This window comes from Microtus oregoni, unplaced genomic scaffold (genome assembly GCF_018167655.1).
Source record: "Microtus oregoni isolate MIOR12 unplaced genomic scaffold, Mior012 000009F_ref0000495, whole genome shotgun sequence".
Lineage (NCBI taxonomy): Eukaryota > Metazoa > Chordata > Mammalia > Rodentia > Cricetidae > Microtus > Microtus oregoni.
Window position 1 is genome coordinate 38,129,380 of NW_024543068.1, and position 26,809 is coordinate 38,156,188.

A 26,809-nucleotide genomic window follows, 5' to 3' on the forward strand; every position below is an offset into this window, starting at 1 on the left:
CGAGTTGCCCCTGAATTCACCAAAGTGCTGAGAGTAGAGGTGTGAGCCACCCCAGACTTTTCACAGCCTTTCTTCTGTATCTTTCCATTCCTTGCTTATTATCTGTGTCTGTGGATGCACAGACGTGTGTGTACATGCATATGCATGTGTGTGGTGTGTGTGTGTATTCATGTGTATGTATATGTGTGTGGTATGTGCATGTATAGATTGTGTGCATCTATTTGTGTATGTGTATACATGAGTTGTGTAGCTAATTTAAGATGTAAGAATGAGTTAATAAGAAAGCCTGAGCTATTAGGCCAACCAGTTTATGATTAATGTAGACCTCTGTGTATTCCTTTAGGACTGAACAGCTGCGGGACCAGGTAGTAAAGAAACCTCTGTCAACATGTATGTGTTTGTGTGTGTGTGATGTATATGTTTATGAGGGTGGGTGTGTATGCATGTTTGTGTGGTATATTCCTGTGAAGGTATAAATATAAGTGCATATGTATGCATGTGAAGGTGTTCATGTGTGTGTACGTGTATATGTGTATTTGTGTATGTGTGGTATATACATCTATAAGGGTGTGTGTGTATGCACATGCATGTGGTTTATGCAAGTGCATGTGGTGTATGCATGTGTGACGGTGTGTGTGTATAAGTGTATTATGTGTATATGTATATAAAGGAATGTGTAAATATGTGTCTGTATGCTAGTGTATATGTGTATTTGTGCATGTATACATGTATGGTGTGTGCAGTGTATGTGTGCATGCATATATGTGTATGCATGTGACAGTGTACATGTGTATATGTGTGTATTCGTGTGTGTATGTATGTGTGTGAGTGCATACGTGCTCATAATGTATGTGAGTGTGAGGGTATACACGGAGGCAGAGTGCTTTCCTCCATCACATCGTCATTCTAACTAAATCTCTCACTGAATGCAGAGCTCGCTATTCCAGCTAGACTGGCTGGATCTGCTACCTGGCGGCCTGCCCCTCATGCTGCGGTTACTCCTATGCCTGGCTTTTCTGTGAGCTGGGGACAAGAACTCAGGTCCTCACGCATACACAACACTACCCACTGGGCCATCTCCTCGCAGCCTTTACATCATTCTTGGTTACTTTACAAAGAAGATGACTGTTTACTTGGAGACTCAAGCTTAGACTCTGAGCATATTCAATAAAGCATGAAGACCACTTACTGAAGACGGCTAAAAATAACGAAGTAAAAGCTGTCGGTTATTCAAAGCAGGATACTGAATGTGCTCTAAAATCAACAACCACGACAAATCACCGTGCCTCTGTTCCTACAAAGCCACAACCATGGGAACACATGGACACACAGGCTCTGGGTTACTCTTTCCCCTTGCTTTAAAATTTACTGGATTATATGCCAAACACTACAATAAGTACATGTCAAGAATTAGCTCAGTTAGGTAGCAGGCTGACCAACCCTGCAACTATCCAGGTCCAGAGCCAGGGTTACGAGCTGGCCCACCCCAACATCTACCCCATCTGTGATTTGCTGGAGCACGTGAAGAGACCTGACCTACTGATCCAAAGCTGCAGGATCTCCATAGCACAGGGCAACAACAGGATAAGCAAGAGGAGCTCCAGTGAGGGCCCAGCATCGACAGTGTAGCAGAAGCCAGAGTCCTTGAACCAGACCAATGGCTCTGTGCAATGAACACTTGCAAGTAAAGATATATGAACAGAAGGATTTACTGCGTGACTCAGCGTGTCACACTGCAGCTTCCATGATGAGATAGATTTTTTTCTTCTTTCTCTCTTTTTTAACTTTTTCTTTTCTCCTAAATTTTATTTTATTTTGCAGGGGAGGTTGCAAGGGCAGAGGGTGGATACAAAGGGACAGGGAAATGAATGGGATGGAGATACATGACGTGAAAGACACAAAGAATAAATAAAAAGGAGAAAAAAGAATTAGCTCATTTAGGGGCTGGAGAGACCATTTCCGAAGGACCTGGGTTCAGTTCCCAGACCCACACCAGCTGTCTCCCGGCCTCTGCAGGCACCACATGTGTGTGCATGGTGCACATACACGCACTTAGGTGCACACATATAGTTAAATAAATGTATTTAAATAAAGAAATAGATATCTTTAAAAAACAACCAGCTCATCTAATCTCACACTGGCTCATTTAATTTCACGCAAGGCGGCTGAAGAGATGGCTCAGTGGTTAAGAGCATTGCCTGCTCTTCCAAAGGTCCTGAGTTCAATTCCCAGCAACCATATGGTGGCTCACAACCATCTGTAATGAGGTCTGGTGTCCTCTTCTGCCCTGCCTAATAAATAAATAAATATTTAAAAAAAAATTTCACGCAGGCACAGGAGGTTCTAGAACTTACGGTGTCCTTCACCATTATGGCTGAAAGCAAGCGCTGTCTCTGACAGGTTACATAATTAACTGTAGTCTCAACTGTCCATTCTTTCAATAATTATTGAAACTGCTAGTATATTTACAAATTGATAAAAACAAATGATTACCCAGTGAGAAAACAATTGCATAGGCTAATTTATTAAAGTATTGTGTGGAAGTCCCCAAAGTAATGAGTATCTAGTATCTTTTTTTTTTTTTTTTTTTTGTTTTGGTTTTTCGAGGCAGGGTTTCTATGTGGTTTTGGAGCCTGTCCTGGAACTCTTGTAGACCAGGCTGGTCTCGAACTCACAGAGATCCGCCTGCCTCTGCCTCCCAAGTGCTGGGATTAAAGGCGTGCGCCACCACCGCCCGGCAGTATCTAGTATCTTGATACTGTATCTTGGTGTATTCATTTTCAATTTAGAGATGTGATCCACTGAGAACAGTGACTCTAAGGAGCAAGGAGAGGTCAGGAGAAGGCAGCTGCAGGCTATACAAAGAGAGCAGCTGTTTACAAGACTGTTTCTACAGACAAAGAACGACAAAATAGAACATACTTACAATTTGAGATTCACGACTCTTAGGAAACATTTTTGCAACGTTGAGGCCATCGATAACAATATCAAAAGGAGGACAGGAGTTTACAAAGTTCTCAAATCTCTTCAGTTCCTGAAAAAGCAAAGTCAGACAACATCAAGAAGAGCCTAAAAACCAAAACCAAACCAAAACAAAACAAAACAAAAGAGCTGGGTGGTTGTGGCCCACGCCTTTAACCCCAGCACTCGGGAGGCAGAGGCAAGCGGATCTCTGTGAGTTCGAGGCCAGCTGGGTCTACAAAAGCTAGTTCCAGGACAGGCACCAAAGCTACAGAGAAACCCTGTCTCGAAAAACCAATGCCTGGTGGTGATGGCATCTATGTCTAATCCCAGCATTTGGGAGGCAGAGGCAGGTGGATCTCTGTGAGTTTGAGGTTTGCCTGGTCTAAAGAGCAAGATCCAGGAAAGCTAGGGCTACACAGAGAAATCGTGTCTTGAAAACCAAAACAAAACAAAAATTAAGTTAGTAGAGGAAATTTATACTTGGTATTAGCCAAAAGGCCAGAAATAATAGAAGAGTACATTTGATATAGAAGGAAATAAAGTAAAAAGGAATAGAAGTCCAAATAATTTTAAATGTGGTTATTCTTTACAATTTTACACATACATACACCTGTAATGTACTTTGATCATGTTCTTCCTCCCTTATCCTCTTTCATCCCCTTACCACCTCAAATTAAATTTAGTAAGGCAGAAAGTGAAGACCTGTCCTCATCCTCGATTTCACATTGCAGACAAAATTATTTTAAAATGGATCACAGGGCTGGAGAGATGGCTCAGAGGTTGAGAGCACTGCCTGCTCTTCCAAAGGTCCTGAGTTCAATTCCCAGCAACCACATGGTGGCTCACGACCATCTGTAATGGGGTCTGGTGCCCTCTTCTGGCCTTCGAGCATACACACAGACAGAATATTGTATACATAATAAATAAATAAATAAATAAATAAATAAATAAAAAATAAAAAATAAAATAGAATGGATCGCAGAAGGCTGAAGAGATGACTCAGTGGTCAAGAGCAGTGGCTGCTCTTGTAGAGGACCCGGACTCAATTCCCAGCACCCACAAAAAGACAACCATCTGTAATTCCTGTTCTAGGGGATCCAACATGTTCTGGCTTCCTTGGGCACCAGTACACAGTGGTACATAGAGAAATGCAAGTAAAGTCACCCATACACATACAATAATAAAATAATTAAAATTAAAATTTGTGTTTGGTAACAAAACCAACTAAATATTGGTTGGAATAGGGATACTAATAATAAATAAGATTTATTTATTATGTATACAAGGAACATTAATTTCTATAAATGAAAGCAAAATATCAAGGAGAATTAAAAATTTCTATGCACTATTGAATGAAATACAAAGGAAAGGACATGGCTGTTCCTAGGTATGGTGGAGGACAAAGTTTACTGTAGATATGTGGGAGGAAAATGCCAGAGGCAGGGACATGTGGGAGAGTCCAGAGTCGTCATGACCCTGAGCCATGTGAGGAGAAGGGAGGAGAAGGGAGAGGGGAGAGACATGATGAGGTGCCCCAGTCCGGAGGCCAAAGGTTCAGGGGGTGACCAAAATGTCTGGATTATCTATGAAAGAGCCTCTGGGGGAAGGGCAGCCCAGACCCTGGGCCAGAAAGTTCAGGGTAGGGGGCGGGTAGGCCAGCTAACCCAGTAACAGGTAGAGACTGAGGGATGCTGGGAGAACCTGGAGGCCAGGTCTGCTTCGATATGTTAAACAGACACATCAGCCGTTTGTCCCAGGTTTGAAACTTAACAAATACGATTATCATTTTTGTTTGTTTCTTCCATATACAGCTAAATAAACAAAAGGAAACAGGACACGTGCATTAAATTGCCAACACTGAAGCTTTCCTAAGAGGCCATCTCTAATATATCAGGAGGATTGGCAAGAGTGTGAGGCCAGACTGGGGCTGTACTGTGAGTTAGGCCACCATGTCTCAAAAAAAAAAAAAAGTGTCACCAATAACCAGCAGAGCAGACATTTTCCACTACACTGCCAGCTATCACTTTGGTGCTGTGCTTAGTAACATATTGTATTCATCTCAGTAATGGCAAACATGGACATCAAAATGAGTCTCATAAAAAGTTAGGCTAGATAACTTACAAACTCCCCTTTCTATTCTGATATTGTGGTGTTCAGAGCAGTTGGAAATTCCTTAAAACTACAGACTGGGAAAAGGTATGCCTGAGACAATTTATGGGAAAGGTGACTCTCTGGATGCCATAAAATCCCCATCCAAAGATTATCCTCCTGGTCTATATTTCTACTCAGAGAAAAAGGTCCAGAACGCCAGGCTGCTCTTCCACTCCCACTGCTCAGGTCCATCCACCGGGGACACTATCAGTGAGGGATCCATGGCAGTATTTCCAAAGGTGCTCCTGAAGCTCAGGTTGAGTTTTAGTTTATTTTTGAGAAAGCGTCTTTTGATTATGTAGCTCTGGCTGTTCTAGAACTAGTTATAAAGATCAGGCTATTCTTGAACTCTCAGAAACCCACCTGCTTCTGGAGCGAAATACATTTATTTTGTTGAATGCAAAAGCCACCAGGCAGTTAAAGCAGACAAGATGTGACCAATATAGAGTTGGCCTACTGAGGTAGTCCACACGAAAGACAGGACAGAGCAGTGCAAGTCTGAAAGCCCAGCAGCTTGCATGGAGGGTGAACCTGAGTAGAGGTGAGCGTGTGGGTGCATGCCTCAGTCCCACCATTTGGAGCTGAAGAACTAAGAGGTCAATGCTCAGCTACACAGGGAGGTGGAGGGCAGTCTGGGCTACACAAGACCCTGTTCAAAATAAAACAAGGAAAATATTACCCAATAAACAATCTAAGAACAACTATTTCTTTCATGTCTACTATTGGGTTTATACATAAATGTACATTGCCCAATGATCCAGGATATAAAAAGTCTACCCATACATTAATCCTTTATTTCTTGGCTGTCACTAAAAACATTTTTTTCTTAAAATGGTTTAATGAGATATAATTGATGTGGGATTTCCCTCTGTATGCTGTGAATATGTTTTACTAGCACTGGTTAATAAAAGAAGCTGCTTTGGCCTATAGCAGGGCAGAATATAGTCAGGCTGGAAGAGATATATAGAGAGAGTAGGTGGAGTCAGGGATTATGTATTATGTTTTCTTTGAATTTTTTGATTGTGAATTAGCTAAATGGAGACACTCATTGTAAAGGCTACTAAGCTAAACCAACATATATACTTTAAAGGTATCTTGACTTCAAAATTTGGGTCTAAGAATACATTACTTTAAAAAACAGGCCTCAAACTCACAGTCCCCTGCCTCACCCTCCTGAGAACTGGAATTGTGGGTAATTATAACCATGCTTCAGTCATTGCCTTTTTTAATTCATTTAATGCTTTACAATATAAGTGAAATGTAACCAAAAGGAATTGTAAATATGATTTATAAACAGGCTATTAACACAAATGTTGAGAGGGATCAAGCAGGTAAAATAAATGCTAACACTGGCTAAATATAAGAAAATAAAAGAGGGCTGGCCAGATGGCTCAGTGGAAAGGGGGCTTGCTACTGAGTTCCAGAATCCACAGAGTAGAAAAGAAAACTGACACTCACAAGTTGTCCTCTTGTTTTAACACGAAAGAGATAAGTTTTGGACTGGAGAGATGGCTCAGAGGTTAAGAGCATTGCCTGCTCTTCCAAAGGTCCTGAGTTCAATTCCCAGCAACCACATGGTGGCTTACAACCATCTGTAATGAGGTCTGGTGCCCTCTTCTGGCCTGCAGGCACACACAGACAGAATATTGTATACATAATAAATAAATAAATAAGAAAGAGATAAGTTTTTAGGACATGGCTTTAAAAGAAAATTCATGTGGGCATGGTGGTGCACACTGTTAATCCTAGAACTTGTGGGTTTCAGGCTACATAGTGAGACCCTATCTCAAAAAACAAAACAAAAAATGGAGTGGTAGTGTACACCTGTATTTTCAGCACTCTGGAGGTAGTGGAGAGGGGTAGATTACAAGTTTAAGCTCATCCATGTGCATAGTTTGAAGACAGCTGAGCTACAAGAGAGTTTCTTTCTCTTTTTCCCTCTCTCTCTCTCTCTCTCTCTCTCTCTCTCTCTCTCTTGTTGTTGTTGTGGTGGTAGTTTCTGCGAGACAGGGTTTCTCTGTGTAATACTGGCTGTCTTGGAATTCATTCTGTAGACCAGGCTGAACTTGAACTCAAAAGATCTGCCCACATCTACCTTCAGAGAACTGGGATTAAAGGTGTGCACCATTGTCAGGTGAGAGATTTTTCTGAGAGAGAGAGAGAGAGAGAGAGAGAGAGAGAGAGAGAGGAAGCACTCTGGGCACAGAGACACTTACCTACAGCTCAGCATTTGGGAGACTGAGGTGGGAGGACAAAAAGTTCAAGGTCATCCTCTGCTAGAGTGACTATAAGGCCAGCCTGAGCTACCCGAGACCCTGTACCCTCCAAAAGATTGTATCTTGAGTTTAAATTAAGAAAAAAGGAACTCCCTGTTACTATAAGATTGAAAAGTGTAAAAAAAAATGTAAAATGAACTCTAAAATAACCAGCAGTTTTATTTCTTTACTTTACCCTAGCTCACGCTAGAAACAATGAAGCAAGTCTGCCAAGTGGTCTTATCATTGTAACACGAAAATGCAGTTTAAACCATGGGAGCAAGAAACGGGAATTTTAACATGACACATAAGCTCCAGAACAAAGGAAAAAGCCGATATATAATTATATGAATTTTAAGGCCCACATGGCAAGCCTAATTCTACTTTAAATTCTCCTAATATGTGAGAAGACTAACAGGTTGAGCAAGTAATTTTTCTTGGTAGGTGGAGATGCTAAAATCTGTAACACCCTCCCTCCCCCGACAATGTTTCTCTGTGCAGCCCTGTGACTGTCCTGGAACTCACTCTGTAGACCAGGCTGGCCTTACACTCAGAGATCTCCTGCCTCTACATTTAGAGTGCTGGGATTAAAGACGTGTGCCACTACCGCCCTGCAAAACAGACACGGCATTTTTTTAAAACAGAAAGAAAGGGGATATTAAGACAACTGGCTTTAGTCATACTGGAAGTGGAAAAGCAGGGGAATACCAGCTATTTTAGATACAAGCAATGTTCCTAACGTGGGAACATCAATAAAAAATATCTTTATAACTAATGTCTCAATTATGTGACTTCTTTAGGACATGGTTCCCAAATAATCCCCAACACTAAGACCAGTACACAGGGAGTTAGATATGAGGGAACCAAGGAAATCGCTATAGCTCCTGAAGTTCAAAATGCCCCTTTGTGATGAAATAGCTTGCAGCTGTAGCTAAGACTCAGCCTGCTACAGCAGAGGTGCTAAGCCAGTTTCCAAACTGACACACTTGTGCACTGCTGAAGGGCCTGTGTCATCCCTAAGACCCTGGCTTCATTAGAATAGCATCTGCATTGTGGCTTGTTTATAAGCTGAATTATTTCTGTCAATAAGAGAAGAACTGAGGGAAACACGTCTATCAATAACTGCATGACTGTCTTATTGCAAGTAGGGAAACTAAGCCACACATCCAAAAGGCACCATTAGAGCGTGACAGTCAAAACAGGCTGGAGAACCCAAGCCCTTCTCAAGCCTTGTCAAAAGAGAAAGTTTAGCAAGCTCAGACTTCTTATTACTAGGAAGTTGTGAGAGATACTTTAGTTTCCCACAGTTGTTTTGTTAGCTGTGACTACGACAGTATATCCTTTTTTTGTTTATGTTTTAATGGCTTTTTGAGACAGGGTTTCTCTGGGTAGCCCTGGCTGTCTTGGAACTCGATCTGCAGACCAGGCTGGATTTGAACTCGCAGAGATCCTCCTACCTTTGCCTCCTGAGTGCTGGGATTAAAGGTGTGTGCCAGATTTGGGAGGTATTTATGTCAGGAAGTTTTGCTCGCTTTTTTTCATTTTACGGAAATCAGAAAATTCAGATGAAATTACAAGGTTTCAGGGTTAGAGAAGAGCTCAGTTGGCCTGTGTAAAAAGGCTGCATGTGGATTGCGAGTTTGCATCACCAGCACTGGGAGGCGGGCAGGATGAATTTCAGGCCCCTGAGGAGCTTTGGGGGAGAGGCAGTCAAATCTCTGAATTTTAGGCCACCCTTGCCCACAGAGTGAGTTCCAGGATAGCCAGGGCTACACAGAAAAACCCCATGTTAAAAAACCAATAAATATGTCCCTAAATCTTTGTAGTCAAGTATAGCAGTACACTCATGGAATCCCAGCAAGGAGGGAGGTGTTCAAGTTTGAGGCCAGTTTTAGCTATACCGTGGACCCTGACTCAAATAAACATAGCTAGAGGTGTAGGTCAGTGGTAGAGCGCTTGCCTACCACGTACAGGGCTGTGGGTCGGATCCCAGCATCGCCCAAATTAAGCAAAATAAAGATAATAAAAATAATTAACCAAACGAGTAAGCTGCATTTATCACAACAAAATATTTATTTAGGTTTTTGAGATAATATCACATGCAGTCCAGGCTGGTCTTGAACTTTCTCTGTAGCCAAAGATGACTTTGAGCTCTGGATACTCCTGCTTCTACATCCTACGTGCCTTGACTACAAGCACTTGCTCCCACGCTTCATTTATGTGATGCTAGGGACTGAATTCAGGGCTTTGTTTGGGCTAGGCAAGCGCTCTACTAACTCAACTACGTATGTCCAGCTCCTAAAATCCTTTAATACGTGGTTGAACTTAAAAGGAAAACAAAACACCAAGTGCCAAAGACAAAGCCGCATCTTAGAGTGGGGACGGAAGCATAAGCCTTGGCACTAACACTGGGAGGAGTTAGTCAACAATCTGACTTTTGATACCCTGTAGGAAATGGCACTCTATCAAACCCTGGGCCCAAATGGAGATCAGAAGTAAACTCATGAACATATCCATCAGGGGTCTAAGAAAGGAAGAAGATTCCTGAAGAAAAGGTACACACAGGCACATATTAAACAGGCCTGGAACACAAATTCAAAGTCATGTGCTCACAAGAATGAGTACAGGAAGTGGGCCTCGTCTGGGAATGGCTCTGAGAAATTTGGCTAAAGCAAACAAAACATCCCCGGAGAGTATCAACAGTCCTAGCCATGAAGGCATTCCTACAGAGAGAAAAACTTCCCTAAAGATGGACTCATTGGTTCAAACCATAAACACACGGAAACTATCAATCATGTATGAGTCCTCTCATGAACAAGAACGGAGTCCAAAGAACTCAGGCTAAGGATAACAGAATGACCTAAGAGACAATATGAAATAAATGTTAAAACCAGGCCTGGTGATGACCTAGGAGACAACATAAGTGTTAAATACCAGGCCTGGTGATGCACATCTGTGACCCCAGTATTGCGGGGACTGAGGCAGAAGGATCACGAGTTTGAAGACAGTTTGGGCTACGTAATAAAACCTTGTCTCAAGAAACAAATACCATAGCTTTGTAAAGTCATTTAAAACATAAAAATTTTAAAAATCCTCAGAAATTGAAGCATAAGTCCTGCAATTAAAAATCTGAACTATGGGCTAGAGAGATGGCTCAGAGGTTAAAAGCACTGGGTGTTCTTCCGGAGGAGGTGGGTTTGATTCCCAGCACCCACGTGACAGCTCAGGGCAGTCTTCCAGTTTCTGGGGATCTGAAACCCTCTCGTGGCTTCCTTGAATTTCAGGTACACATATGGTACACAGACATACATGCAGACTTAATACCCATATATATAAGACTTTTAGAACTTCTAACATAGCCTGAAACCGAGCCAGCGATACAGTTCAGGGCAGAGCGCCTGCCTGCACGGGCGCAGCTCTGGGTTCACTCCCCAACACTGACCAAAAGCAAAGACAAAAAGCACAACTGAAATAACTGAAACCACGTGCTGGGGAAAGTAAATAATAAATTGTGGTGCATTCACAGGCTAGAGTGCTATGCAGCAACTAAAGGAAACCATGTAACCACACGAATACAAAACATATAAAACCAAATCTAATGTTAAATGAAAGCAGACAAAAGGGTCACACGTTCTAAGATTTTTGTTATATTAAATGTTTAGTAGAGGCAAAACTACAGAGAACGGATCATCGCTTACCTGGAGCTGGGTGTAAAAGCAAGGTTAACCCCAAAGCGTCCAAGGAAACTTCTGGAGGAAAGAAGCAGCCTAATCCTGCAGTATAGTAATGGTCACATGAATACATAAACTCTCTCAGAAATCATTAAACTGCACACTTACGACGGGTGAACCATGGCCTGGAAACTACTAAACAATTGTGTGTGGGGAGAGGGGAGCCCTAAGTAGATAAAGAACAGACATCTGGGGCCTGAGAGATGGTTCAGTGGGGAAAGGTGCTGGTGGGCAAAGCCAGATGACCGGAGTTTGGTGCCTGGAACACACAGGTGGGAGAACAGCCTCCAGGAAGCGGCCTTGATTTTCACATGAGCGCTATGGTGCGGAAATGCACACCAAATAAATATAAGAATACATAAATAAATAAAATAGTGAGACATCTGAAGAGGCAGTAATGCAAATCTAAAGAAGCGGCCCCAAATATAATTCAAATGTATAGAGTAAATGAAATACATTAAAAATGAAGAAAGACAGGGAATGAGAGCATCCAGTAGGAATGTTAGAAGCGAAACTTGAAGGCATGAAGGCTGAGAATTATGTAGACTTGAGTCAAGATGTGAAAACTCAGTTTCCAGAAGTTGATCTATCCCAAGGGGAAAATGACTATACCCTCACCTAGGTGCGTCAGAGTGAAACAAGGGGAGAGAAAAACAACTGTCAGAGAAACAATAGAGACCCTGCACAAGGGAGCAGAAGCTGAACAGAAAATAAACTTCTCCATAGCAACAACATCAAGAAGATAACTGACTGTGTCTTCAAACACTCTGTGTTATCTGTCGTCTGAGTGAGCAACATAAAGACATTTTGAAGAATGGAAAAGTTTCCTGCTCAGCCTGCCGCTGCAAGTCTGGTACTTAGTAAGATATCCACCAGGAAGCGTAAGGTCTTGGGAGCATGCAGGGCTGGAGCTACACAGACCTGGGAGTCACTGGCACGCATGTGCTAAAGAAAACCAGAGGTACTGAAGTATAGGGAGAGCGGGCAGAAGAGCAGAAGGAAGGAAGGCCCAGGGTGAAGGAACTCGGAGGAACAACAGAAGTTCAGGGGTTAGGCAGAATACCTGCAAGTCACTCCCGAATGGCCTTCCAACATTTTTTATTCAGGGGAGCTATTCTTTATTAAAAAGGGCAATCAGAGGCTAGGAAAACAGCTCAATGTATCAATAAAGTACTTGCCACACAAATGTAAGGTCTGGAGTTTAGAACCCTGCAGCCACATAAATGTCGGCTGTGCATAATGGCCCTCCTGTAATTTGCCCTCAGGCCATAGACAGATTCTGGAAGCAAGCAGGCGAGATGGACTAGCCAAACCAGAGAGAGCAATCAAGGAAGACACCTGACCTCGGCCTCTGGCCACAATATACGTGTGCACCAGCACACACCATGTCCACACTCGTGCACCAGCATGCACACTGGCATGCGCACATACACCAGACACACATGAATGCAATAAAGTGAAAAGTGAAATAAAAATGACAAGACTAATATCTTTGAGTGACAATATGGCACAGAAATGGGCTAGGCTTGGAACTCACACCGGTCTGGGAATGACCAGAGCCCTTCCACTCTGGTGATAGAGTAAGTGGTAACTCCTTTGGCCCTCATTGACATAGACAGTTAACAGGGTCTACCCTGAAGGGCTGTACATACAGGGAACACACCACAGCTCTCTAACCTGCAGGACGGTATAATCGTCTCACTCTCCTGGTAGACTGTGTTGGTAACATGTTTCAAAATCTAAAAATACTGTTACTCTATGTGATCCAGTAATTTTATTCTGGTCTGATGAGCATTTACTTCTAGGGGCATAATATTTAAAAGTTACAAATATATAACAAATTCATAAAAGCATGTTTATCAGATTTTAGAGATTAGAATTAAGTAGCCTTAATTCTATGTCTATGCTTGGAACCCCAGTACTCATGTAAACAGGGACTGCTTTTCCGTTTCCCAGTCAGCCAGACCCGAATAATCACACAAAACTAATTAATTACAACACTGTTTGACCAATAGCTCAAACATATTCCTAACTAGCTCTTATGTCTGAAATTAACCTATTTCTATTAATCTGTGTATCGCTACAAAGGTGTGGCATTACCTCATTTTCTACATGCCTTGTTTCCTTGGCGGTTGGCTGGCGTTTTCTCCTTCAGCAACTACAAGGCGTCTCCCTAACTCCAGCTTCTTTCTCCCTACCTTCAGTTCAGTCTTCTCACCTACCTATACTCTGCCCTGGCGTATACCAAAGTAGCTTCTTTTTTGTTTTTTTTTTTTTTTTAGGTTTTCGAGACAGGGTTTCTCTGTAGCTTTGGAGCCTGTCCTGACACTAGCTCTTGTAGACCAGTGGTCTCTGTGGTCTCGAACTCACAGAGATCCGCCTGCCTCTGCCTCCCGAGTGCTGGGATTAAAGGCATGCGCCACCACTGCCCGGCAAAGTAGCTTCTTTTTTATCCAATGATAATAAAACACATTCACAGCATACAGAGGGGATTCCCACATCATCTCCCTTTTCTGTCTAAATAAAAAGGTTTTAACTTTAACATAGTAAAATTACATATAACAAAACAGTTATCAAGCAAGAATTACAGTTATAATATTTAGTCTACTTGTACTAGGCAAAAGTTAAAAAAATATTCTCTTTGTGAGTATAAAGTTTTGATCTAATTTATCTTTTATTATAACTAAGGAAAACTATAATTATAACTATCTGTCTTCAATGCCCATGTTGGGAGCCATTTGTAAATGGAGACTATTCTTTCATTTCTGGCTGTGATGACCCAAATAATCATATAGAAACTATAATGATTACAACATTGTTTGGTCAATGGCTCAAGCATATTCCTAGCTAGTTCTTACATCTTAAATGAATCCATTTCTATTAATCTGTGTATCGTCACAGGCTGTGGCTTACCAGTAAGGTCCTGGCATCCTTCTTTAGTAACTACATGGCATCTGCCTGACTCCACCTTCTTTCCTCCTCTATCTCTGCTTGGATTTTCTGCCTTGTTATATTCTGCCCTGCCATAGGCCAAAGCAGCTTCTTTATTAACCAATGGTAATAAAACATTCACAGCATACAGAGGTGTAGACAGGAAGATGAGGAATTCAGATAAGCCTGAGCTACAGTGAGTTCCAGGCCAGCAGGGCTAAAGGAGACTCAGTCTTAAAACACAAAGCAAAGGGGCCGGAGAGATGGTTCAGCGACTAAGAGTGTGTGCTGCTCTTGCAGAGGACTGAGTTCCCTTTCCAGCACCCAAGTCGGGCAGCTTACAACGTCCTGTAACTCCAGCAGGGGTACCTGCACTAACACACACACACACACACACACACACACACACACACAGCAAACAGAAAAAAAAATCTTGGAACCAGTGAGATGGCTCAGCAAGCAAAGGCACTTGTTGCCAAACCTGATGACCTGAATTTAATCCCCAGACACCATGTGATGGAAGGAAAGAAACAACCCCCTCATGTTGTCCTCTGACCTCCACCACGGCATGTGTGCAGGCAGGCATGCTTGGGTGTGCACGCGTGCACACATCCATACACACAAACACAAATAAATCTAATCAATTTTTTTAATCTTTAAAAAAAACAAAGACCACAAAATAACACAAATGTCTGACAAGGGTACTATTTCCATATAGTATTATATGGAATAGACGTATTTAGCCACAACAGTAGTGTAAAGACAACAGAGACGAGTGTTTGTGATCTATCAGGGAAACAAATAGGATGTGGTTAATATCCCAGTTAATAAATGGCAATAGCAGTTTCCCCAGCTTGCTATTAAAATGTTCATAGGTACAAAAATCTAACAACAAGGACCATGCCACCTTCAAGGCCTAGCTGATATGAGCGGCCTGTCCTGTCACCTGGGGCCATGTCATTCGGGCCAGGGAGGCTGCAGATGGCAATGTCTGGGTCCATGGCCCTACAGCAGACAGTGTCTGAGATGATGTCTGTGGTTCCTGTCATCACCAAGGGCTGTGTGAATGACCAGGGTCTCGTCAGACAGCTGAGACTATGTCGGTATCCAAGAACTATGCCACTGCCCGAGCTATATTGATTTGGGTGGCCTGTGTTGCCACCTGGGGCCATGGAGATGCCTGGCCCACGACACTGCGTAGGGCCATGTTTGGGTCTGTGGCCCTGCAGCAGCTGGGGTCTGGGGTGATGTCTAGGACTCTGCAGATACCCAGGGTCTAGTCAGGCATCTCAGCCTTTGTTGGTGCCCAAGGGCCATGCTGCCATTGGGGCTGTGCTGATCTACGTGGCCTGTGCTGCCAAGGGGGCCATAGTGATGTCCAGGGTCAAGCTGACCCTGGGGTAGAGAACACTGTTGAGCCAACCCTGACAGTGTGAGAACAGGATATCTGACTCAGACCCCTCCCTTGTCTGCCGCAATGTGGTGGCATGGGTAAGAGAAAGATGCCCTCCCCCTCCCTTACCCATAACCTATGGCAGGTGAGAGAGCTGGCCCCGGGACCACAAGAGTAGAGATAGCACTGACCCTCACCAGCTGCAGCACACTAGAGCTGTTGCCGGGGATGCAAGTGAGCCATCTCTGAGGCTGTAAGAGCAGCAGAGCTAAACCCTCCCCCATCTGCCATGTGGTGGCATGGGGGAGAGAAAGATGCTCTCCATCCTCCACCCCTTGCTACCTGCAGCACACAGGAGAGTGGGCCCTGCCCCTACTTGGGAAGCACACTAGAGCTGACCCTGCTGTCAGGGGGATGGATGAGCCAAATTTTTGCCTAAGCTTTGGGTAAACAGATTTAACTCGGGTGAGTATAGTTTCAAAATTAAATAAAAATATTCGTTTAGAATTCATTCTCTTTTCCTTTCAAATCATATCTTTAGCAAAAAGACAACATATTCTTAATTGAAAAATCTTGCTTCCAAGTTAAAAAGGAATAAATCAGGCAAAGACGGGCAAGTAACAAGATCTGAATGCTGCACAGCCCCCAAAAGCTGCTAATGACTTTCCAGGGGATGAGGTGGGTGTGAGGACAGGACTCGTGTAGCCCAGGCTATCCTTGCACTCACTCTGAGAGAGAATGGTTTTGAATTCCTGACCCTCCAGCCTCCATCTCCCAAGTGCTAGGATTACTGGCACGTATTACCACACCTCAATTGTTTTCTCCTTCGGTTCTGTGTTTGGTTCAGGAAGTGTGTCTAAGCTACACATGGTGGAAATCCCCTCTGCTACACCATCAACCAGGAAGCATCTATAAAACAATATAATGATGTTTACCATCCCTTCTTCCTCAGCCAGAATCAGAGTATCTAAGTCCCTTTTGGGGGATTTCAAGACCAAGTGAATGTATTCCACAGGTGAGACTCACTGAAAGGCCCTCACACAGGAACCAGAACAAGCACTTACTTCTTCATCAAAAAGGGCGAGACATGGCTTGAAGAGCAGCTGAGCACCGAGCACAGAGAGGCAGAACAGCACGCACCGATGCTGCACGGGCTTACATACACAAGCAGAACCCCCGTCACACTATACGACACGTCACTATGGAGCTGCACAAAGGGATGCTAGCTAGCAGAGAAGAGTGAGAGACATCTCAGTGGGTAAAGGAGCTGGCCACTAAGTGTGGTGCCCTGATTTCCAATCCCAGAATTCACACAGCAGAAGAGAACTGCCTCCCAAGTCATCCTCAGACTTTCATATGCATGCCATGGCACATGGGCAGTTATGGGTACCAAATAAACACGTGCACAAATACAAACATACATACATACACACACACACATGCACACACTTTTTTTAATTCCCAAAGAAAGGTAATCACATATGTGATTATTGAGGACTCATTTTAATACTCTTTACAGATTTTTCATTTATCCTGAAAAACTGGGCAAACTCAACATTTTTATTTCCTTTTAAAGAATAACTTCCCTCCCTCCCTCCCTCCCTCCCTCCCTCCCTCCCTCCCTCCCCTCCTCTCGTGTGTTTTTGGCAGATGAAGTGTGAATGTGTTCTAGCTGTTGGGTATCAGTGTGGGTGAATGCAGGCACATGTCTGTGGAGGTCGGAAGTCAGTATCATGTGTCTTCTTAGAACATTGTCCATTTTAATTTTGAGATGGTCTCTCACTGAACTTGGGCTCATCAATTTGACTAGACTGGCCAATGAGCTCTAAAGAGCCACCTGTTTCTGTGCCCTCACCCAGCCTGGGTTTACAGACATATTTAAAGCAAACCCAAGTCCTCTGGCAGGCATTTCATTGACTGAGCCACCTCCCCAGCTCCCAAGAGTAACTTTGGATATTGTTTGATTGGAAGTGAGACCCCAGCCCTCTGACACCCCTATATCCAAGGAGCCTGGGATGATTGAAAGCGTCACCCCAGCCCCTCAGGGCGCCAATGGAGCAGAAAGCGCCATCCCAAGCCCCAGTCCCTTGGTCCGGGACTCCACCTCTGGAAAAGCCAGCCAAGAGCTGACCCCTACCCAGGGAGGGTCAGGACTACTCCCACAGGCTATTTAGGCTGCTGCAGAGAAAAAAAAAAAAAAACAAACCATGTGGTCTTTGGGTTTTGCATGCCCCTGCCCAGTCATGCTTTCTGGGCCCCCCAGGAGCACTGTAGTAAACATGGGCATTGATTCGGTCTAATTTGGTCTGATTGGAATTACTTGCACTGGGAGGGAGGCTAGTCTTAAGAATATTCCTAGCAGGTATCATATAATTATTATCTTATTCAGATACATGATTAGTTGGTAGAGAAGTTGTGAAGACTGGAAAGAGGCTATACTAGAAATAAAGCAGCTAGGTTTTCATCTTGTCTGCTGGGCTGGCTGTTACCTTGGTAATCACCTCACTTTTCTAGGTCTCCAGTTCCTCAGGTGTAAAACAGGGCTATTACTGCCTACCTCAAAGAGCCAGTTTAGAGGCGCCAAAAAAACTGGAGCTAGTGAAATAGTTCAGTGGGTAAGAGTACTTGCTGCATAAAATGAAGTTTTGAGCTTAGATCCATGGCACTCACAAATACACCCAGACACGGCACCATGCAAGCCTTTAACTCCAGAGCTTGGGTGGGGTGGGGTACAGGCAGAGCTTGCTGGACGTCAGCCTAGTTCCAGGTTCAGTGTGAGAACCTTTCTCAAGGGAATAAGACAGTGAGAGTGGTAAAGCAGACAGTCTACTGTGACATCCCACATACACACTGGGCAAAGGCACACGAACATGTACACATTCACACACACACACACACACACACACACACAGAAGATCGGATGATTTCATGTCAAAAAGTCTATACTACAAAAGCCCCATTCAATTGCTTGCCAAAATAACTGCTCACCAAAAATCATTCCCCCCACCCCATCGGCCAACAGGATTTCTCTGTTAATAGCCTTGGCTGTCCTGGAATTTACTCCCTAGACCAGGCTGGCCTTGAACTCACAAAGTTCCACCAGCCTCTGCCTCCAGAGTGCTGCGATTAAAGCTTCCACTACCTGACTTCCGGGCTATTAGAACAACTATCCCTACTTCCTGTTTCCTAGTGATAAATGTTCTCCTTAATCTATACAAAAGTAGAGTAGATAGCTGCCTGCTAAGACTAATAATCTTTGCCTCCCTATATATCATAGCCTGCTGACCTGAAACTTTCTTTCTACTTAGCTCAAGCCGGCCTTGATCTTCCTTCTGCCTCTGGGTGCTGGGCCTCAGGCATGCACTACTACACCCAGCTCTTTGGTTTTAAGAGTGGACTCACTCCCCATTTCCTTTCTGTCCTCTACACAATTTTACAGTCTCCACACAATCTCTACCCTCAACGACCGACTTCACTGAGCCAAGTGAGATCTTCATTTATAAAGCGTGATTTACCGCCATGTCCTCAAAAGCCATTCGTTTTAGATGTTCTCATACAAATGAGACAATTATTGTCTAACTCAGTTTAACACTAATTTTAAAAGGAAAGAAAGGAATCCTCCTGCCTGTTTTCTAAGTACTGAGATTACCACCATGCCTGGTTTTTTATTTGTTGTTGTTCTGGCTTTTCTGTTCTCATTTAATGAAACACAGACACACACACCAAAAGAGAATGGGGGACATAAAAAGGAGAGAACCGTAAAAACCCAAGAAGGGAGCGCGTATAAGAGAAACAATACTAAGTCTGACCTGCTAAGTGATTTTACAGTAGCTCCAAGGCCAGGCCTGCTAGCACATTCTAGCAATCAAATCACAAAACTGGACACTGAGGCTATGAATTGAGATCCAATTGGGTTACACAGTGAGCTCCTATCCAAAAAAAAAAAAAAAAAACCAAAAAGCACAAAAGATAGAAAGGGGGATGGATGAAAAAGGAACAGTGGATGGAAGAGATAAGAACGCTAGGTAGAAATCCCAGGGATATCCCGGTAACACTCAGTAGCTCCTCAAGTGAGAAACCCTGCACACCTCACCAGTGCTTTCCCTGCATGTCTCACTTTACAAATAAATGAATAACTAAAGACCAGCCAAGAGCTGGAAGATGAGTCATCCCAGCAGTCATCGACAGCATCAAGGGAAATTCTATGTTCCTGTGACCTTTGACAGAGTTTAAATTGATTTCATTATTCCTGCTAAAAATTACGACAACTCATATCCACATACCTATTCCTCTGTCATGACTAGGCAGATATTCAAGCTAAGCATTACTTTTCTATCCTCAAGAATATAATCAACACAATGTAGGCAGCATGCATTATTTAGTGCAAAGACCTGGGTTTGAATCCCGGTTTCACCACTCAAGATGTATAACATTGGTAACTTCGTGTCTTTTCTAAACCTCAGCTTCCTTCCCCGTAGAGAAAATGCTTCTTCTAGAAAGTTACTACAAACTGATACAGCTAAATAAACATAGCTTTGACAAAGTGTAAACATCTGCCCATTGACGTATAATTAACCGTATTTGTGGTAAACCTACACATACCACGTCTCCTGGAAATTACAGAAGGTGCTCATCCCTCAAAGAGTTTGGAGTATCACCAGAGTGAGAACAAATACTGATATGAAAAACCCTACAAGAACAGAGTTGTGTAGGTGAAGGCTGCTTGTTCGTTTCCCCGTTGCCCAGACCCAAAATAACCACACAGAAACTGTATTAATTACAACACTGCTTGGCCAATCACTTAAGCATATTGATAACTAGCTCTTATATCTTAAATTAACCCATTTCCATTATTTTGTATTTTACTAAGAGGCTCGTGGTTTACTGATAAGGTTCCCAGGTATCTGTCCCCTTTGGCAGCTACATGGCACCTCTCTGACTCTGCCTTCTCTCTTTCTCTCTAGATATAGATATCTATATATTTCTATCTCTATCTCTATATAGAGATATAGACCCATATCTTTTACAGCATGGCTATATTCTGTTAAGCCATTAGTCAAAAGCAGTTTTTCATTAACTAATGGCAATGAGACATATTCATAGCATACAGAGGGGAATCCCACATCAGACTTGTTATAGGATTAATACATGCCACAAGTTCAAAGGAAGCAAGTGAAGACGACAGAAGTCAAGAAAGATAAGGAAGGGAAGATAGACTACAACTATAAAGGGGAAAGGGGAATATTGGGACTACTGGACAGAAAGGGCTAGATGGGCGGTGGTAGGAGTATGGTAGAAGAGGGAATATAGGGAGGGATAACTAACACTGAAGAGCTTTTGAAAAAGCTATATGGAAACTTACTGCTGGGGAGAAAGAGAGAGAGAGAGAGAGAGAGAGAGAGAGAGAGTGTTTAAAAGCCTCAGTTGCAGGAATGGATTACATCCTTCTGAGTTGCTAGCCAATGTGGTCCCACAGACCCCCAAACATTGCAGGCTGTTGCAACTGCTCTTAGTTACCCTCCAGAATTTGGAGATAAAATCCTATTGCAGAATCGATCAATCGATCACTTACTTGAATTCCCTTACATAAACACGGAGAAACCAAGTGGATACTGACCTAAAAGTCTCTGCTGGCTAGCTTTTATAGTGGTGGAAGGCAGTATACATGCTACTGGATGAAAAAGTAATCATTAATCTCACCCAATTGTGAACCATTCAAGCTGCAATAACAACCTGCCTGGTGAGATATGTCTACTGGTACAATCGTGGCATAAATGTTATGGGAGTAATCAATAACTTTCTGGTTGATTGGATTTAAGGCCAAATGAGATGAAAGCCACAGCCAAAACTGTTACGGAGGCCAAGAATCAGTGGGTAGATAGTCAAAGGCCCTAGGGAAGAATCTATTGCTATTATTCTGCTAAATGAACATAATATTAGCACGACTTCTAATGGCTTCCTGCTTTACCATAGAGTGTATCTCCAAACCATCAAAAGCTGCTTCTTTTAGTACAACTAACACAGAGGCTTACAACTGGTCAGCACACACAAAATGAGGGACTTCAGAGTGCTCAGCCCTAAATGGGACATCTCTATCAATCCCCTCCCCTCAGATCCCAGGGATCTTTGTGGAAGGGGGGAAAGACTGTAGGAGTCAGAGCTGATGGATGGCACCAAGGAAAGTGTTTTCTGGACACAATAGGGTAGTTGCCCATTTGAGCCCACAGGGACGGTTACAGCACACACAAGACTTTCACAAGCTCATGACAGACAAAATCCCAGCGTGGAGGCAGGTGGGGGTGGGAATGAAGTCCACGCTCAGCTGGAGATGCTAGCATTTGACAACTGCCAGAAGGATCAGTTTCCCTTAACTGTGCGACACCTGGTACAGAGACACACTCTAGGACAGTGCCCCACACCCAGGAGGAGCTGGGCAACACAGATTAGACTCCAGGGTAAAAGACGGATCTGGGGGGAGTTAGGGGGTGAATCTTATCAAATCCACTGTGTGAAATTCTCAAATTAATAAAAAATAGTTTTAAAAAGTCAAGAAAGATAGAAAAGGCACTTTAGGAAGCCTTGAGGCCTTGGAGGTAAGAACACAGTTGAGGGGAAGGGAAAGGGGAACTAACAAGAGCTCAGCGCTGGTGAGTCCTGGCTGAAGCAGTGTTTGGAGTGGGGAGGTTGAGAGTCAGGGCCTCAAGTGTAGGCTGTGGCTAAACTAGGAAAAGTCAGCTTCATCACAGGGTGGGAAACTGCACCACATTTTTTTGGACCAGAGGGGAATATGATCAAATCGATGTTCTGGAAGACTAACCTGGCAACAGAACAGGGGGAAGGTGCTGGAAGGAGAGAGTTACACAGGTAAACAGGCAGGAATCCGCAAACCGAGTTAATACTAAAGGCCCGGGTGATACAGAATTAGTGCATGTGGAACAGCAGAGGCAGACATGAGAAAATCCAAAAACAGGACTAGAGACTGATCAGATACAAAGTCAAGGATTAGAAAGGAGACAAAATGAGCTTTAGTCATTTTGGTCCAGGCAGCAGATAAAGAGGAAACCACAGGGGAAAGGCAAAGGAGAGAGCACCTACAAATCCGCTGGGTTTGCTTGTTTGTTTGTTTGTGACAGTCTTACGGTGTAACTTAGTTTGGTTTGGAATTCCCACGCAGACCAGGTCGACCCTTTAACTCAGAGATTTGCCTTTCTGTGTCTTCAGAGTGCCAGGATTAAAGGCACATGCCACCAGGCCCAGTGATCGTTTATTTTTGACATGTTGAGTTCATAATGAATACTCACTTAGAAATGGTTCATAAACAGTTGGCTACAGTGATCTTGCATTTAAAATAGGATCACGGCAGTGAGATTGCTCAGTGGAAAGAGGCAACTGCTGCCTAACCAGACAGCCAGACTTCAGTCCCTGGGACCCACGTGATAGAAGGACAGAAAGAATTCCTGGAATTTGTCCTCTGGCCCTCATCCTTGCATCATGGTGCGCACACACACACACACACACACACACTCCATTAAATAAATGTAGTTAAACGTTTTATCCCAAAGCAACAGAAATAAACTTAAATTAGGATTTAAATACTAGTTTCTAGTTTCATTGATTTCACAGCTAAAGAGGGACACAGGGACCTCATCAGCACTGTAACCAGAGGTTCCACAGGAGACCTGTCAGGTTAGTCTGGTACTTAATAACTAGTTTTTCCTAGCTATCTGAAGCATCTCTGACAGAAGGTGTGGAGGCCTATGCTATGAACATTTGCCATTTGGCAAGTGACTTAGTGCGAAAGCATCATAATCTCCTCCTTGCAAAGGTCTGGCCTATGTCTAAAGCAGTACAGGCTCCTACATATATTTTATGGGTCTTCCCCCCCCCCCACACACACACACTAGAAAGAGATACATTTATTTCTTACTCTGCAAGGAGAGAGCAGGCAAGGGTGGTACCAGATGAGCCTGCTTGTTTTCTTATTTACATAGGGTCCACCTACCCATGTAGTCCCAGTTGGCCCTGACTTCTTGATTCTTCTGTTGAGATTAGAGCAGTATGCTACCATACCAGCATCCAAAACAGTTTTGGAAAAAAGAATAAATGTTTTAGGCCTCAAGACACCGGCAGAAGGTACAGGAAAGGTATCTTAGCTGCAGTTGGATAGTTCATGGGTACCAACCATATTGACTTCTTCCCACGGCCCTGGCCACTCTGGCACACTACCTGACAAGCTGGGCCGTACCTTCCCCCGAAACTATCCCCTGCAGCCTTTCTCATCTCAGAGAATCTGACATAAACACTCAGCCCAACAAAACACACGCATGTGTACAACTGGAGCACGCAAAGGAGCTGCAGGACTCTTGTTCACATGGCGGAATGTGATCGCTCCATTCTACGTCCAAAGCACCAGACAGTGAGCCATTAAATGCTGGGTGCTGAGACAACATGAACTGCCTGTGGATTCAAGTCACCTGAGCAAATCTGCTGTCGGCGTAAGTGCAGCAATTCCAGAACAACAAAACAGACCCACTCTTTAACCCGCCAAGCAGCAGCTCAATCTATGCACGGTGCGCTCTTGCAATTATAAAACCTCCAAACGAGAAGCCAGCACTCCTGAGCACAGGAAATCACACTTCACTTCCCCACAGCTGCTCCACAGCTCAGGCCCCTGCACGAACACAGAGGAAATGCGCCTGGAGGCCTTAGTAACAAAGGATGGAAAGCCCCGAACCTCACACTTCCCAATTAGCACTGTGGAGGACATAAACTCCACTTCCCTGCGTGGAAGTCTCCCCAGAACCAATCTGCAGTTCGCACCTGTGCTAGAAGCCAGAGCCAAGCCAGCTTCAGTTCCCACTACACCATGGAGTCACACATACAGGTTATAGGGTTTTGTTATTGCTGGTTTTCAAGTTAATAACTTTTGTAAACCAGAAGCAATGCAATACAATAGGAAGCCCTTCTATATCCCATTTGGAAGCCAAATGAACCATGCTACCTACTCCACTCAAAAATTTAAACTCATCGCTTTAAAAACAGAAAAGGCAGCCAGGTGGTGGTGGCGCATGCCTTTAATCCCAGCACCAGGAGGCAGAGGCAGACAGAGCTCCATGAGTTCAAGGCCAGTCTGGTCTACATAGTACCACTGTACAAATGACAAGACAATTTTCCAGGGCTTGGGGATGCTTTGTTTTGTTTGAGAGAGTCTTATTATACGACCCTGGCTGGCCTGAACTCAGATCCACCTGCTTCTGGCTCTGCCTCTAGGAGTCAGAGCATCTGCATCCAGACCCAGCAACTTCCAGTATTTTCAAAATACTTGCTTAAAGGAGACTTTCACACTATAACGAGGACCTGAATTGTTTGCATCTTGAGTGAACCTAAATGGACAGTGCTTCTCTAGGAGAGATGCTCAGAAAGATGCTGCTCTGGGAGGACAGCACCAAGGATGCACCATCTCACAATCTCCCTCTGCGCAACGTTTACCCTGAAAGTGGATGTGGACTTTTTTTAAAATTATGAAATTTTAAAAAACACATGAGTGCATTGGTGTTTTACCAGCATGTACATCTGTATGAGGGTATCAGATCCCTTGAACTGGAGTTACAGACAGTTGTGAGCTGCCATGTGGGTGTTGGGAATTGAACCTGGGTTCTCTAGAAGAGCAGCCAGTGCTCTTAACCACTGAGCCATCTCCCCTGCCCAAGTGTACTTGTTTAAGTCTGTTTAAGATACTTTCTTTCTCCCTTTCTCTCTGTGTATTTGTTTAAGATACCAATTCTCTCTCTCTCTCTCTCTCTCTCTCTCTCTCTCTCTCTGTGTGTGTGTGTGCGTGTGTGTGTGTGCGCGTGTGTGTGTGTGTGTGTGTGTGTGTGTGCGTGCACTTGCATGTAGAGGCCAGATGTTGCCACTGGATGTCTTCCTCAATTATTTCCTATTTTATTATTATAACTTTACTATATTTATTTATTTATTTAGCATATGTATGCGTGTATATTCACATGCATGTCATGGCACACACATGTAGAGGTAAGAGGACAGCTTTGGGGGAATGTGACCCTGGAGTTCACATGTTCAGCTCGGCTGTCTTCGCTTTCCTAGCATGGGATTACACATGTGTACCTCTGTGTTCAGCTTCTACATGGCTGCTGTGGAGCTGAGCTCAGCTCTTCATGCTTACAGGGAGAACACCTTACGTGGCTGTAGAGTGTCAATTAAAAAATTAGAATTAGAATTTAAATCATATACAAAAGAGACAGAACAATAAATCCCCATGAGCCTATAAAATAAGTTTACCTGAGAATTCGGGCCAACCCCATCCATTCCAGCCCCTATCTTCTTATTTTCCTTATTTGTTTGTTTGTCTGAGATGTGGTTATGTAGCCGAGGCTGGCCAGGGACTCACTATGTAGCCCAGGCTGCCCTTCGGAGTGCTGGGGTCCACATGTGAGACAGCACAGCACCCCACTCAAATTCTTCATTCTGTTTCTCATCTACAGACAAAAAAAACTGATCACCGGGGCAGCACGTGCTCTCATTTTTGTTTTTTTGAGACAGGGTTTCTCTGTGTAGCCGTGGCTGTCCTGGAACTCGCCCTGTAGACCAGGCTGGCAAGGATGTGATGTCCTCTTCTTGCCTTCCAACCTGACAGCACAGTATTCAGACTGCAACCTCACAAACCCAAATCACAACTTCCTCTCCACCCCTGGCCTTCAGGGCTCCTCCTTCAGCTCTGCACCACAGGACAATCTGCCCTTAGTTCCCTTTCCTAGATAAAGAAGCTGCTTGGCAACAGGATCTTAACACCAAAGTGCCCCAAACGGGCCTTGGCAACCATCAGATCCAACCTTCTGTTCAAAGACCAGGAAGCAGGAAGAGAGCAGCAAGGGAACCCCTCCATGATTACAGAGAAGTCCGGGGGCTGACAATTCTTTCAGAGAACCTGAGTTTGATCCTGAACATCACTCCAGGGGTACCAACACCTCTGGCCTCTGACAACACCTGCACTTACCTACCCATTCCCACAAACGTACACATTGTTTAAATTTTTTTTTAATTTGTTAAATAAACTGATATTTGCAAAATATTAAAATGCTGCTATATTTATTCATTTGTTTGCTCACTCGTCCATTTGTATACATTTTAATAAATAAAGCATACCAGAAGATCAGAAAAGCAAAGCTAGCTATACTAGTCAGCCAGGCAGTGGTGGCACACACCTTTAATCCCAGCAGCTGGGATTAAACAGAAACTGGGCGGTGGTGGTGCACGCCTTTAAGACTAGCACTAGAGAGGAATTTAAGGTTGGATGAGCCAGGAACTCGCTCTCTTTTCAGTGTGAAGATTTCATAGAGGTAAAAGCTCTCTAGTGGCTTGTTGCT

The 26,809-nt window shown here is 43.7% G+C and overlaps 1 protein-coding gene across 3 annotated transcripts in view; it reads right to left on the minus strand.

Moving 5' to 3' along the window:
- The window catches only part of LOC121452276 (protein only RNase P catalytic subunit), an 89,039-nt gene that overhangs the window by 45,886 nt on the left and 16,344 nt on the right, over window positions 1–26,809 (minus strand). For all 3 annotated transcript variants that reach the window (XM_041658304.1, XM_041658306.1, XM_041658303.1), the window contains one exon: window positions 2,927–3,034. In XM_041658304.1, the coding sequence (XP_041514238.1) occupies window positions 2,927–3,034 (108 nt within the window). The remainder of the gene's footprint in view (window positions 1–2,926; window positions 3,035–26,809) is intronic.